At 52.6% G+C, this 14,776-nt stretch overlaps 1 protein-coding gene across 1 annotated transcript in view; it reads left to right on the forward strand.

Annotated features, from left to right (window-relative positions):
* The first annotated feature begins 4,397 nt into the window (after positions 1-4,397).
* CLPTM1 (CLPTM1 regulator of GABA type A receptor forward trafficking) overlaps positions 4,398-14,776 on the forward strand; it is a 28,698-nt gene continuing 18,319 nt past the window's right edge. The window contains exons 1-2 of the mRNA XM_081217214.1: positions 4,398-4,482; positions 10,195-10,307. Of these exons, the coding sequence (XP_081073340.1) occupies positions 4,411-4,482; positions 10,195-10,307 (185 nt within the window). The 5' untranslated portion in view covers positions 4,398-4,410. The remainder of the gene's footprint in view (positions 4,483-10,194; positions 10,308-14,776) is intronic.

Genomic DNA, 14,776 nt, shown 5'->3' on the forward strand with positions numbered 1-14,776 from the left:
GTTTATTCTTTTGGATATGGTTGCTTTTCTGAGACCTCAAGGGCCAAGATGGAGGATCTGACGCTGTCCAGCCAACATTTATGGAGCGTCTATTCTATGTATATCACCCTAACCTGGTCAATGGGAATAAAGAGGTGAATAATCATAACAACAATAATTGGAGACTGACTTTCACCAAGGTCTGGCTTTCTCTTCTTTTTTTTTTTTTTTTTTTTTTGGCCACACTATGTGGCATGCGTGCAGGATCTTAGTTCCCTGACCAGGGATCGAACCCGTGCCCCCTGCAGTGGAAGCACAGAGTCTTAACCACTGGACCGCCAGGGAACTCCCGGCTTTCTCATTTGTAAAATGATAAATGGACATAGCTAATCTGCAGTGGACTCTGGCCATGTCCGGGTCCTGGGCTGACACTTTGAATATGCCATCGCAGTGAGGTGTCCAGTGGCCCTGTGGCAGAGGGGAGAGCAGTGCCCATGAGTCATTGCTGAGCGTGGCAAGGCAGCGCCCAGGTTGGCTGGGACCCGAGAGAACAGAACTGTAAACGCTGTGCTCTGTGCCACTTCCTATACATTTGTCCCACATGTATTTATTCAGACACAACCAGGTGCTGGAGACACAGCAGGGAAAAGATCTGCCCTCACATGGCCCCCGCAAAAATGTACTGATTGGGTCCTGACCCAGTTTCACACGTTTTTTGTTTGTTTGTTTGTTTTAATTTATTTTTGCCTGCGTTGGGTCTTCGTTGTGCGCGGGCTTTCTCTAGTTGTGGTGAGCGGGGGCTACTCTTCACTGCGGAGCACAGGCTCTAGGTGTGTGGGCTTCAGTAGTTGTGGCACGCAGGCTCAGTAGTTGTGGCTCGTGGGCTCTAGAGTGCAGGCTCAGCAGGTGTGGCGCATGGGCTTAGCTGCTCTGCAGCATGTAGGATCTTCCTGGACCAGGGCTTGAACCCGTGTCCCCTGCATTGGCAGGCGGATTCCCAACCACTGCGCCACCAGGGAAGTCTGTCACGTGGTTTTATTGATTACCGTTTTGTGGTATGCTTTTTAGCTGTTCTCTTCTTATTAGCAATAGTAATAATACTTCCTGAGCTCCTACTCAGGGCCAGGAGCTCTGGTCCATCCTGGGCCACAAATAGAGAGGCTGAGGGGGTGGAAGGCAGAGGATGAACAAGAGGACCCATGGATAAGATAACTTCAGACAGCAACACGGGCAATGAAGAAAAGGAGAGGAAGTGAGGAGTTCGAGGTCTGGGGGCAGCCACCTTGGGTTGGGGCACGGGGAGAGCCCTCTAGAGGACCCAGCTGGGCTGGTCACAGCTGGGCTGCGTCACAGTGCAGTGTGGTAAGGACTACTGTTGATGGAAAATAGGGGGAGGGGAGTACTCACTTGGCTCCCAGGTCTGAGCGGATGGAAGAGGGTATCTGGGCAGTGGGGGATTACAGGCCAAAAGCACAGGGTGTAACATAAGAGCAGAGGCCCTGCAGTCTGAGAGAGGACAGTGCTGGGGCACATGGGTAGAGGGACTAAGAGCCTGGACTCCTGCATCTGGAGGGAGTAGAGAGTGGTCCTGGGCAGCCAAGTTCTATGGGTGGCGCTATTGGCCTCTGAGGATGCAGGGCCTGTATTCTCCTAATAGACTTGGCATTAACTTCCAGCCAGCCTTTTCAGTACTCTTGGGGCAGTTCTCCCAGGTCCTGGGGCTGGGCAGCTGTGAATCTAGCAGAAAACAGGGGCCTTGGGGAAGGGTTGTGAGAAATGCCCCCAAGTCCCCAGGGCCTGGGAAGAGCTGAGGCTGCCAAGCGCAATGGGTGATGGGGAGGGGGGAACCCTGGAGGAACAATCCCTGCTCTGTCCCCTTGTTTCCCACAGACTCAAGCCAAATCAAACCACTGCCCAGGCCAGTTCTGCTTCCAACCAATCCTGGTGTACCTCCCAGACTCCGCCTTCCTTTCTCAGGCTCCCACCCCAGTCCCACTCCCTTCAGGACCCCAGGAGTCCAGGCCCCAAGACTCCTCCTCCCCCAGAACTCAGGACCTCCAATCCATTCTCCTCAGGACCCAGAAGTTCAGGTCCCCAGCCCCCTTAGAACCTGAAATCCCAGCCTCTGGTTGGTGTTGGGCGTCCCCTAGTGGAGCGCAGTGTGTGTCTGGCCTGTGATTCAGTTAACAGTAGGAATGGAAGAATTTACTTGGTCACTCAGCAGACATGGGGGGGGGCTTTACAAGGGCCCCGTCTGAGGTCACAGTCTAGCTAAGAGCCTCTAGTGTTCCAACAGATCAGGACTCTGCGGTGTATGAGAGAGGACGTTGGGGGACTTAGAGCTGAGAGCAGAGATGGGGTAACAATGAAACCAGAGAAGATGAAGCTTCAAACCCCCTCACCTGCCTGGGCTTTCTGTGGTTCTCTATTTATATGTGTACATGTAATTTTGTACTTTTAAAAAAGAAGCCCACAAAAATCTCAATCTGCCCATCTTCTGGGGGACTTCATCAGTATGTTCATTTCATCCCTAGACTTGAAGACTGGGTCTACAATTTCACAGAATCGTTATTACTATCATTGTTGTCTGTAAGAGAAGGGGACCGGGCAAGAAGTTTTCTTTTTTTAAAAAAATTAATTAATTAACTAATCAGGCTGCGTTGGGTCTTCGTTGCTGTGCGAGGGCTTTCTTCGTTGCGGGGCGCGGGCTTCTCACTGTGGTGGCTTCTCTTGCTGCAGAGCACCGGCTCTAGGTGCGCAGGTTTCAGGAGTTGTAGTTCGCGGGTTCTAGAGTACAGGCTCAGTAGTTGCGGCACGCGGGCTTAGCTGCTTCACAGCACTTGGGATCTTCCTGGACCAGGACTCAAACTTGTGTCCCCTGCATGGGCAGGCGGATTCTTAACCACTGCGCCACCAGTGTAGACCCAAGAAGTTTTCCAAGGTTTCTTCTTGTCCTTGTGTTGGTTCACAGAGGTAATTCATTCATCTTCCCCACTCAACGTTTCATCCTTTCACTCGGCAATCACGCCCTGGGACAGGGCTGGAGACACATCCATCTCTGTCAGTGATGACACAAAGTGGGCAGGGAGGGGGTGGGGAGTCCAGGGATCTAGGAGGATTGGGAGGCGGTGCCCCGCCCAGTCTGGGGGCCAGGGAGGAGGCATAATACTATTGAGCTGAGACCGCGAGGAAAGTGGAGGATTATCAATAGACAGTAAAATGATAAATAAATAATTAAAATATCTTTATGCAAAGCCTGCTCTCCTTTTCAGATAATATGTAAAGTTCATAATAACAGTGCGTGATACTGATCACTTAGCCTCACATTGAGGACCCGGGCCAGGTGTTTTACATTCTTGATTTCACTGGGTCTTCCCAATAACCCGGCGGGGCAAAGGCGGAGAGGAAGAGCGGGTACCATTATAATACCTAGCTTATAAAAGAGGACGAAAATGAGGCCCAAAGAGATAGGTCACTTGTCCGGGATCATTTAGTCGGTCAGTAGCACAACCAGGGTCCGAACCCAGGTCAGACTTCCACCCAAATTCATTGGTGAAGGTTTAAAAGCCGCTGAGTCTTCTGTCCTCTCTGGGCCTCTATAATTCCTTTTCCGGGCCAAGGGTCTTTCAACACGTGTCCAAGCGCGGAGCTGTAGGAAGATAGCTAATGAAAAAGTACGGAGTTCTTAGAGCCCTTGAAGCCGAGGCCATAGCTGCGAGGTTTACTAGAAAGCGGACCTCTAAGGGAACGCGCTTGCGCATTAAACTAGGCGGCCCGAAAGCTTAGGGAGGGGCTGACAAGGTCCGATTTGGAAGTGTGGTGGCGTGAGAGCACTGAAATAGTAACTAAATGCACAGAACTATAACCTAGGGAGACTTGTCGGAGGAAAGGGCTGCGTTAGGAAGAGGGGTCTGAAAGCGAGGCCACCGACCAAAGATCCTGCCCTCCGAGTCTTGGGTGCGGAGGCCAGGAAGGTTCCTTTAACGCAGGAGGGGCGGGGTTCAAGTGGAGCGTCTCGAAGTGTTACGGTGGCCGGGAAAGCTCAAGAAACTTGGAACTTAAAGAATAGGCGGGGCAAAGTGGACAGGATGACCCAGGAGGCTCGTATAACTGGAAGAAGCGGGTTATTCGTGGGGGCAGAAAGAAAGGAGGCTGTGGGAAGCGTACATGTTGGCCAAGAAAGCCCTGGGAGTTCGGGGCATGCAGTGTATCTACTAGGCGAAAACAAACGGGCTGCGACGGGACGGAGAGTACGGTGACCTGCTTGGTCCTTTCATAGACTTCAGCGGCTCCTGAGAGGCGCGGCTGAGGCGCTCTTGCGGGTTACGGTGGCCGGCAGGTCGGGCAAAGCGTGAAATCTCGCGCGATCGCGCTGGAGCCGTCGGGGACGGGGCGGGGCTGGCGGCGGGGGCGGGGACCCGGAGCGGGAAGATGGCGGCCGCGCAGGAGGCGGACGGGGCCGGCAGCGCCGTAGTGGCGGCCGGGGGAGGCAGCTCCGGTCAGGTACGGAGGCCGAGAGGGGCCTGAGGGGCTCTTCCCCACCCGGGGGGCCTCCCACGGGGCGTGTCCTGCCTCTCTTCACAGAATCCTGTGCACTGGGGGCTCCTTGCCCATAGGGACCTTGAATACCGGGCCCAGGTGGGGCCGGGCAGCCCGGGAGGCTGGACAGTGCAGGGAGCGGGGCCCTGTTGCGCGCCGGGTCCCCTGCATGCTCGCGCCGGGCGGCCACCAGGCTCGTTGCTCGAGCTGAGGACACAGTGGCGCGGAGGGGCGCAGACTTGTACCCAAGCGCCCTGGGTTCTCGACTCCGTGATTCCAGGCTCCAGGACAGTTCCTAGAATGGGCTGACGTTCACGGGGTGCTCTGGGTGTGGGCAATGATTGATTGATTGGGAGTTGTCTAACTCTGGGGAAGTCAGGTAACCATCGTGGATAAGGGCACGCGCTGTGGAGGCTGACAGACCCATTTTATAGTCAGGAATCCAAGGAACAGACAAAGGCGCCTACAGAAGGTCACCCAGGTTAGATCTGGGATCCATTCCCTGTAGAACTTACCAGCCATTGCTGGAGCAAGGTGGTCGGGACGGGGATGGGCTTATTTTCAGCATAAACTAGTCCTATGCGGGAATTCGTCCTGGTACTGATGACTTCTGACCCATTGCCACTTGAACTAAACTGAGGCTGCAGAACAGACTAGTTCAGGCAGCCGCCCTTCAGACGTTTACGGAAGCGATGGAGTGACAGCGAGGTGCTGTCGACCCACCCACTGGGATGTCACTGACACGTGGGAGGCAGCACAGGGGAGAAGAGTGCAGGTTGGGAGGGGAAGACGAAGCTGAAGCTGACACTCTGTGACCTTGGAAAGTTCCTTTTCCCCTTCATTTCTCCAGTGGTAAATGGAGGGATTGGACAGGAGGGGCAGCCCTGTGATGGGCCCTGAAGATGGCTCCAGCCATGTCCCTGCATCAGTGGACTGAGAGAGAAGACTGGTGTGTAAACAAAGAATTATAATCCTGGATGACAAGGATGGTGACAAAAAGTCCGTGTCAGAAACTGAGGGAGCCCAGAGGAGGAGCAAATAATATCGCCTGGGGAGGACACTAGGGTGAAATTTGTGTGACAGAGCCAGCATCCCTGGTCTGGATCTTTTCAGCATCTTCAACCAGGGCCTGGCCCTGGGGGCAGCCCTAGGAAATGTTTGTCTCTATCTTTAGGGGCTTCCCAGTCTCGCTGAAAGAAGGTCTTCCCCCCTCTGCGTTTCTGTTGATTATTGTGGGGGGGATGATCAGAGAGACAAGGGCTCAGGGTGCCCTGATTACCCTGAGCTTACAGAGGACCCCTCCCCCCCAAGAACTCTTCTTGTCCCACTTCTGCTTAAAATCTTTCAAGGCTTATTCCTTTGCTTTCAGGATTAAGTACAGATTCTTTGGTAGATCAAGGCTTTGCATGATCTGCGCTTTTTCCTCAGACTAGGCTAGGATTTCTCAACCTCAGCACTATTGACATTTGGGGTTGGATAATTCTTCGTGGTAGGAGGCCGTGCTGTGCATTGTAGGATGTTTAGCAGCATCCCTGGCCATGCTAGATATCAGAAGCACACACATCCTTCCCCAGTTGTGACAACTAAAAATGTCTCCAGATGTTGCGTTGCTAAATGTCCCCTGGGGGGCAGAATTGTCCGTGCTTGAGTCACTGGACAAGAGGAGCATCAGCCACTGTGAAGCTCTTTTATTTCCAAGAGTGTGCCTCGTGCTCTCTCTCCACCTCGTAGCCTTTGCACATGTTTCTCTTTACCTGCCTGATCCTTATTAGCCCTGTGCATCTCAGGGGTTCTCTCCCCTAGGAAGCCTCTCTGACCCTCTCAGGCTGGGTCAGGGCTCCAGCAGTCCCTGGGCTCCTCTGTCCCAGCCCTGCCCGCTCTGGGTTGTCACTGTCTGTCTCCTCCAGTGGGCTGGGAGCCCCTGGAGGGCAGAGCAGGAACTGTCTTGGTCACCACTGTGTGCCCAGCACTTCCCAGCTCAGGACCAGGCACAGAGCAAGCCCTCAGCGTTAGTGGAATGTGTGGGTCTTGAGGCAGAGGCTGGGCTGAGGTGGAATTCCCATGGTGGATCCAGGCAGTCAGGGAGGATGCCCTGACTTCCTCCCAGCCCCGGCCCAGTCTCATGGCCTCAGCTGCTTCCTGGGCCCCTTAGTGGGTGTTCCGGGGATTGTGTGTGAGAGTGGGCTCATGGGTGCAAGAGCAGGCACGACGTCTTAGTCACTGCTGTGTCCGCAGCCACCGCTGCCCTCTCCTGGCTCATGCGCAGACCCTCAGCAATCTCCTGCCCCAGCCAGCCTGCTCCTCCTTCAGGTGGGGACTCAGACACCAGGCCCACAGCTCTGGTAATCATTGCTTCAGCTAACGTGGGTTGAGTCCCCACTACATGCTAGTCCCCATGCTAATGCTGGGACACGGCTATGATCCAAACAGAGGCCCTGCCCTCTTGGAGCCCGTGTATTTGTTGAGGGCTGGGAGTGGGGAGGGGGGTGGGGTTGGGGACAGGGACAGTGAACAAGGTAAATAAGAAAAATACACAGCGGTTCGGATGGTGCTAAGTGCCATGGGCAGAACCAAAGCTGGGGGGGCGCATAGGCAGTGAGGGGCAGGTAGGAGGTCGCCATTTAAATACAGTGGTCTGGGAGGGGCTTTCCGAGGAGGCGACATTTGAACAAAGACCTAAAGGAGATGAGGGAGGGAGTCACCCATATGGTGGGGGAAAGCCTTTCAGGTAAAGAGAACAGCCGGTGCAAAGGCCCTGAGGTGGAACAGGTGTGATGAGGGAGTGGCAGGGAGGCCGATGTGGCTGGAACTGGTGACTGAGGGGAGAGGGGTGAGAGCAGATGGGCACAGAGGATCCTGCCAGGCCTCAGAGGCCATGGTGACAACTTTGCCTGTACTCTGAGGGAAGTGGAGCCACAGGAGGGTTACCTTTTTATTGAAGTGTAGTTTAGATATCGTAACATTCACCTGTTGTCAGTGTAGAGTTCAGTGGCTTTCAGTACATTTATGCAGTTGTGCAGTGCAGTCACCACCACCGTGTGGTCTGAGAACACTCCCATCCCTGCAAAGCACTCCCTTGTTCCCTTTTGCACTTTCTCTGCCCCCAGCAGTGTCCCTTTTTATTGCTCAGTAGTATTCCATTGTGCAGATCCATCACCGGTCATTCATCGAAAGACTTTTGTGTTGTTTCTGGCTTTACAAGTGACACTGCTATGAACATTTGCGTATAAGCTTTTGTGTGGACGCAGAGTTCTTGTTTCTCGGAGGCAGAGACCTCGGAGGGGGATTACTGGTTCGGATGGCAGGGGCACATTTAGCTTTTTAAATATCTGCGTATTTTTCAAAGCAGCAGCTCCATTTCTCCTACCAGCAGTGTACAGCTCTTTCAGTTTCTCCACATCCTCGCCAGCACTTGTGATTGTCCATCTTTTTGATTACGGGCATCCTAGTGAAGTGGCACCTTTGCATTTGGTTTCCTTTGCATTTCCCTGGGAGGGTTTCCAGCCAGCTTGTCCACCATTGCAGGTAAGAGAACAGACCTGGGAGCCAGCCAGACATGGGTTCAAATCCTCGCCTGGCCTCAAGCTTCCTTTTCTTGATCCAGAATCAGCTCAGACCTGCTGCAAACGCTTGCTTGGCCCCCCCAGTGCTCCCAGGAGCGAGGCCAGCCCTGAACAAGGGGGGCCTGTGCCTATTCGACCTCGCCTGCCCCTCAGCCAAACCTTTGCCCACACCTTTTCTCTCCCTTAGACACCCTTCACCCAAATGTCAAAGACAGCTCCTCCAGAGGCCTCCCTAACAGCCCCGTCACCCCTCTGCTTGTTTCCCCTGGAACACTTTCCTGTTTACCTTTGTTAATTACCCCGTTTACTGTTTTGCTGGTGCCTTTCCTTCTAGACCCTGAGCTCTGGGAGGGCAGACCCCAGAGCTGGGTGGCCACCACTGATCCTGCTGCCCGGCACTGGGCCTGGTGCACAGTAGGTACTCGGGAATTACTTTTATCGACACACAAAGGAAATCTTTTCTACCCTAAACGTACTAGTATGATCACAGCCTGGCCCTTGGGTCAGAGAGGTGAAGAGCCAGAGAGGGAAGCGACACACCCAAGCTCTCACAGCCAGGGACCACGGGGCTGGTCCACAGCCCAGGTCTGTCAGACACCAGAGCCCCACCTTTTACCACAGTGCTCGTCTGCACTTGGGAGATGAAAGGGGAGAGCTCTTGCTGGTGAAGGGGACAGGAAGTGACAAGTGACGCCTTTAACAAATGCTGGCCTCAGCTTCGTGGCAGCGTCATCTGGCTTTGGGAGCCTCTGTCCCTACTCTCGGGGGGCATTTGAAGCCGACAGAAGACGTTGCAGAGGAGCGGGCTTGGGGCAGGAGTCGGGGGACTGGGGAGGCCCAGGAATGGGTGGATTGGTGGCCTGAGTGTTCAGGGCAAGCCCTTCAGGGAGGCAAGCCCTTCAGGGAACATTTGTTGATTCCCCGGGTGTTTATTGAGCCCCTGCTCTCTGCCAGCCCTGGACTGGGCAATGTTCCCACCTAACAGCCATCATGACAGTCCTGGTCCTGTCTTTTTTTTTTTTTTTTGCGATACGCGGGCCTCTCTCTGTTGTGGCCTCTCCCGTTGCGGAGCACAGGCTCCGGACGTGCAGGCTCAGCGGCCATGGCTCACGGGCCCAGCCGCTCCGCGGCATGTGGGATCTTCCCGAACCGGCGCACGAACCCGTGTCCCCTGCATCGGCAGGCGGACTCTCAACCACTGCGCCACCAGGGAAACCCTGGTTCTGTCTCTTAAAAGCTGGAGGGTGAGGGGACAGCTGGCGGGAGGGAAGCGGGCAAGACAGGGGAGCCAGCAGGTGCAAAGAGAGGGGCAGGAAGAACTTCCCCGTCTCGGGCCCTTCCAAGCTGACATCCTGAAATTCTCCACTTCTGAGTTTCTGTTTCTGAACGAAGATTGTTCCTTTGGGAAGCCCTGCCTGGCTCCCTGGCCCGCCCACACTCCTGTCATCGTGCTGCCATCATCCTTCCTGAGTGACCCAGACAAGTGGCTGAGGCTCCCTGAGCCCACGTTTGCTCGGCTGCCAAATGGTGGTATTCCTAGTTCTGGCCTCACGGCGTGGTCTGTGCCGTGTACATCTCACACACCTCTGTGTGGCTCATGGTAGTGTGGCTCACGCTCTGATTGTGTTTTTCTGTGTCTGTCTCACCTGCTAGATCCAGAGCCCCTGGAGGGATGGGCCCCCCACAGGGCTGGCCACAGAGGAGGCGTCAAGAATTGTTTGCCCACGGAAGGACCTTTCAATAAACCCAAGCCTTGCAGAATCTGACACCTGCCGCCTAACCCCTTCTACCTTGTCCCCAGTAGCCATCTCCTTGCATCCATCCTGGGCTCCAGCCCCAGGGAGCATTGGCCCATCCTCAGAGTCAGACTGTCTCACCTCCTTGTCTTCACCTGCTGCTTCCCTCATTGCCGCCTCTGCACCAGCCAACTGGTTATGATTTAGGGCTCAGCTGTGATGTCTCCTCCTCCAGGACCCCTCCCTGACCCCCAGGATGGGCCAGGCGCCCTCTCTGTGCTCAGCCCTTACTGGCCCTCAGCACGTGGTGGTGCCTACGACAGCCTTGGCGCCTCCGGATGCATCCTCCCTCCTCACCCTGGCCTCTGTCCCTGCAGGTGACTAGCAATGGCAGCATCGGGAGGGACCCGCCGGCGGAGACCCAGCCCCAGAACCCACCACCCCAGCCAGCACCCAACGCCTGGCAGGTCATCAAAGGCGTGCTGTTCAGGTGAGCAGATATAGCTTTGGTTTTGTTCATTGAAAAAAGTTCAAGTAAGAAAAGCATAAAGAGGAAGGGAGGGATAAAAAGCATAAAGAGGAAGGGACTGGCAGTCCAGTGGTTAGGACTCCATGCTTCAACTGCAGGGGGCATGGGTTCGATCCCTAGTCGGGGAACTAAGATCCCGCAAGCCATGTGGCGCAGCCAAACAAACAAACAAATTTTTTTAAAAAAGAGGAAAGGAAAGAATCACTGAGGATTACCATCATTACCATACTGCTGGAGATCCTTTTTACTTTCTCATAATTCTGGGGGCTGGAAGTCTGAGGTTAAGGTGTCAGGATGTCTGGTTTCCCCTGAGGCCTCTCTCCTTGGCTTGTAGCTGGCCGTCTTCCTGTCTTCACGTGGTCTTTCTTCTGTGTTGTCTGTGTCCTAATCGCCCCTTCCTCTGTGGGCAGCAGTCAGACTGGATTAGGGCCCACCCTAAGTAATGACGTCACTTAGCCTTAGTCACCTCTTTGAAGGCCCTATCTGCACATGCAGTCACTGAGATACTGAGGGTTAGAACTGCAACACATGAATTTGGAGCAGGGCAGGACACAATTCAGCCACAACATCTGCATTACATAAAATTTAGCATTTTAACTATCTTTAAGTGCGCCGCTCAGTGTCATTAAGTATACTGACATTGTTGTGCAACCATCAGGCCATCCGTCTCCAGAACTTCTTCATCTTCCCCAGACTGAAACTCTGTACCCATTAAACACTAACTCCTCGATTCTCCCTCCTCCCCCCAGCCCCTGGCCACCACCATTCTACCTTCCGTTTCTGTGAATTTGACTGCTCTGGGTACCTCCTGTAAGTGAAGTCATACAGGCTGTGCCTTTGAGACTGGCTGGTGGTGATCCTTTTACACATGGATGCATGTGACCGTTCCCAGGTACCGGGAGCACAGGGCCTGCCCTCTGGAAGCCTGGCCTCTGAGTGGGGCCCTGGGGAGCTGCTGGGAGGGCGCAGGGCGATCTGTCTGGGTTTCTTCATCTGTGGAGCCCCTCCTTTCTCTTCCCCATGCCACTCCCTCCCCTCCCCCCGCCTCCGTGTCCAATAAGGACTTAGAATTTTCTTATATATCCGTTTCTTCTTTTCATGCTTCAAGCAGCTAGGAATAAAGATTATTTTTATCTTTCCCTTCATTTTTACATAAGAGGTAGCCTATTTTACACAGTTCTACACCTTGATTTTTTTTTCATTAACACTATATGTTAGAAATCTTTCCACATCAGTACATAAGGGAGCTTCCTTCAGATAGACATTTTTAATACAGCCACAGTGCAGGCTGATTTCCTTCCTTAGGACCAGGCGCCGCCAAGAATCAGTCCCGGTGGGTGCTGGAAGACCGTCTCCATCTGGAGTTCTTAGATGGGATTCAGGATTTGTTTTCAGGGGCCTGTGAACTCTCTGAAGCATCAAGCAGGTTGCGTGAGAATGGCCTTTTTTGAGAGAAGAGGGTAGAGCCCGTGGTTTTCAGCACATCCTCCAGCTATACCAGTGGTTACCTGGAGTGGGGAGCGGGGTGGGAGGGAAGGTTGTCGTATGTCTTTTCGTACACTTAAAGTTTCCCCGTGAATGTAGAATGCCTACTTGGGGTGGGAGGGAGGATATGAAGTTGAAAAGCTTTAGGTGAGGGCCAGCCCTGGTGTCCTAGGGCAGGGCTTCCTGGTCTGGGATGCGGGGATGGAGGGCCCACGGTGAGCAGGTGTTCTTCAGGGAACTGGGGATCTGGAATCCTACAGAAAGTCCAGTCCAGTCTGCCTCGTCTCACACGGAGACCCCAGAGCCCGGAGTGCGTGGGCCCCCTGCAGGCCACACGCTAAGCCGGGGCAGAGCTGCCTGTGGGTGTCCTTGCTCACACACTCTCCCTTGGCATATTTACTAAAATGGGAGCCTCCCTTGGAAATGCAGGGGTCCCCGGGAATCGCCAGTTCCAGACCTTCTCCAGCCGTGTGCATCAGGGACCTCCTGGGGTGGTGGGAAGCAGCAGATAGCTCAGCTGGGCCATGGCCCCTGAGATCCCGGACCCCAGGGCTCCATGGCTTGTACAGGCAGAGGCAAGTCCCTGTGCCTGATGCTGCCCTTTGGCGTGGTTTGGGGCCCAGCAGGGAGGTACCCACTCACGCTAGAATTCTCTTGTAGTATTTTTCCATTCTGAAGTTTTTGGTATGCCTTTTTCCTATGATGAAAATAACAGTAATAGCTAACACTTCTAAAACACTTACTGTGTGTACCAGGCTCCATTCTAGATGATGTATTATATCGTGTGTGTGTGTATATATCAGTGCATTTAATGCTTGTAGACAGCCCTACGAGGTAAGAAGTGTTGTTATCCGTATTTTTTTTTTCATTTATTTATTTTTGGCTGCTTCGGTTCTTTGTTGCTGTGCGTGGCTTTCTCTAGTTGCAGCGAGCGGGGACTACTCTTCGTTGAGGTGCGTGGGCTTCTCATGGTGGTGGTTTCTCTTGTTGCGTAGTGCAGGCTCCAGGCGCACGGGCTTCAGTAGTTGTGGCACATGGGCTCAGTAGTTGTGGCTCACAGGCTCTAGAGCGCGGGCTCAGTAGTTAGGGCACATGGGCTTAGTTGCTCCACGGCACGTGGGATCTTGCCGGACCAGGGTTTGAACCCGTGTCCCCTGCATTGGCAAGCGGACTCTCAACCACTGCGCCACCAGGGAAGCCCTGTTATCCCTATTTTAACTGTTGAGGCAATGGAGGCCTAGAGAGGTTAAGAGTCTTGCCTAAGGTCACCCAGTCGGGAAGTAGGAGAGCTGGGCCTCAGATCCAGATATGGCACCGTAGAGGCTGAGCACTTAACCTCTCTGCTATACAGTTGCTCCTTTAACAACATGGGGGTGGGGGGGGCGACCCTGTGTCTCTACGTATCACTTACAGTTGGCCCTCTGTACTAGTGATTCCTCCATATCTGTGGTTCCACATCCACGGGTTCAACCATCCATGGATCGTGTAGTACCGTAGTATTTACTGTTGAAAAAGATGCGTATAAGTGGACCCACGCACTTCAAACCTTCGTTGTTCAAGGGTCAACTGTATTGCCTTTCACACCTGCAATTAATAAGTACTTGTCTCATTTAATAATTATAGAGCTGCATGTATCTGAGAGACCCGAATTAACACAACAGAAGTTGCCCTCTCTCTCATGTACTATTCTGGACCTCGGCAGACCAGGATTCTGCAGTCTTCTGCATCCCAGATTCCTTCCTGCTCGTTGTCCCACCGTTGCTAGGTTTTGCCCTTTATCCTCATGGCCTAATATGGGTGCTGAGGATAAGACCATCACGTCCACCTTCCAGGAGGGAAGAAGAAATAAAGGAGGGATGCTCTTTCTCTTTAAGACACTTCCCCAAAGTCCAGTAAACACACTGTTTTTACATTTTATTGGCCAGAACTTCACCATGTGTCCACACCTGGCTGTAAGGCTGGATTTTGTAGTCTTTATTCCAGGTAGCCAAGGGGTCCAGTTAAAATTTAGGAGTCTTCTTTCTGAGGGAAAAGGGAAAGATGAAGATGGGGAAACAACTAGCAGTCTGCTGCAGTTTTATTGTGGGGCTTTTATTTTGTTCATTAAAAAATATTCAGAAAGAAAAGCATAAAGAAGAAAATAAAAAATCACCTGAAGGTAACCATCATTCATCATTACTGTACTGGTGGTGATCCTCTCCCATGTTGATTCATGTGCATGCTGTTTTTATTGTGCAGAATTTGTTTTAAGACAGTATTGGGTTTTGAGGCATTTTGGGGTTCTTTTGCTTACCTCTAGGTCTTCCCCATTCCCCCAAACCAAGGGAATCCATTTGAAAGTCTGATGTGTATTTTATACCTTTCTCTACTTTTATGTTGACGTAAAGGTGCATTACAAATTGTTGGGGTCGTTTTTTTTGTGTGTGTGGCAAAATATGTATAACAAAATCTACCATTTTAACCGTTTTTAAGTGTATAATTCTGTGGCATTAAGTACATCACATTATTGTGCAGCCATCACTGCCATCCATCTCCAGAACTTTTTCATCTTCCTCAACTGAAACTGTCCCCGTGAAACACTAACTCCCACTTCTCTTTCCCCCAGCCCAGGTTTTTGTTTTTGTTTTAACATAGTATATTACACACCAATGGATGGCTACTCTGTACACTTGCCTTCATCTTGCCTTTCTCTTTAAACAGTGTATCCTGTAAACATCTCCACTTCGTTTACAGCTCAAAGACTGTGTATTATGTCTATTCAATTTTGTAAATTGAGAAAATGCCTCTGAATATATTTGTTTTAACTGTCATTTTGTTTCTATTTTGATTTTTTTCTCTCATGTTATTCAGAGTGGATACTTCTGAAGCTCTCTCTCAATATACATTTTGAGGGTTTTGTAACATTTTGAAACCTCCAGTGCTTCTGAGCATCTCAAATTTTGGGT

This window comes from Mesoplodon bidens (assembly GCF_964165515.1).
Source record: "Mesoplodon bidens genome assembly, chromosome: 18".
In the NCBI taxonomy this organism is placed as follows: domain Eukaryota; kingdom Metazoa; phylum Chordata; class Mammalia; order Artiodactyla; family Ziphiidae; genus Mesoplodon; species Mesoplodon bidens.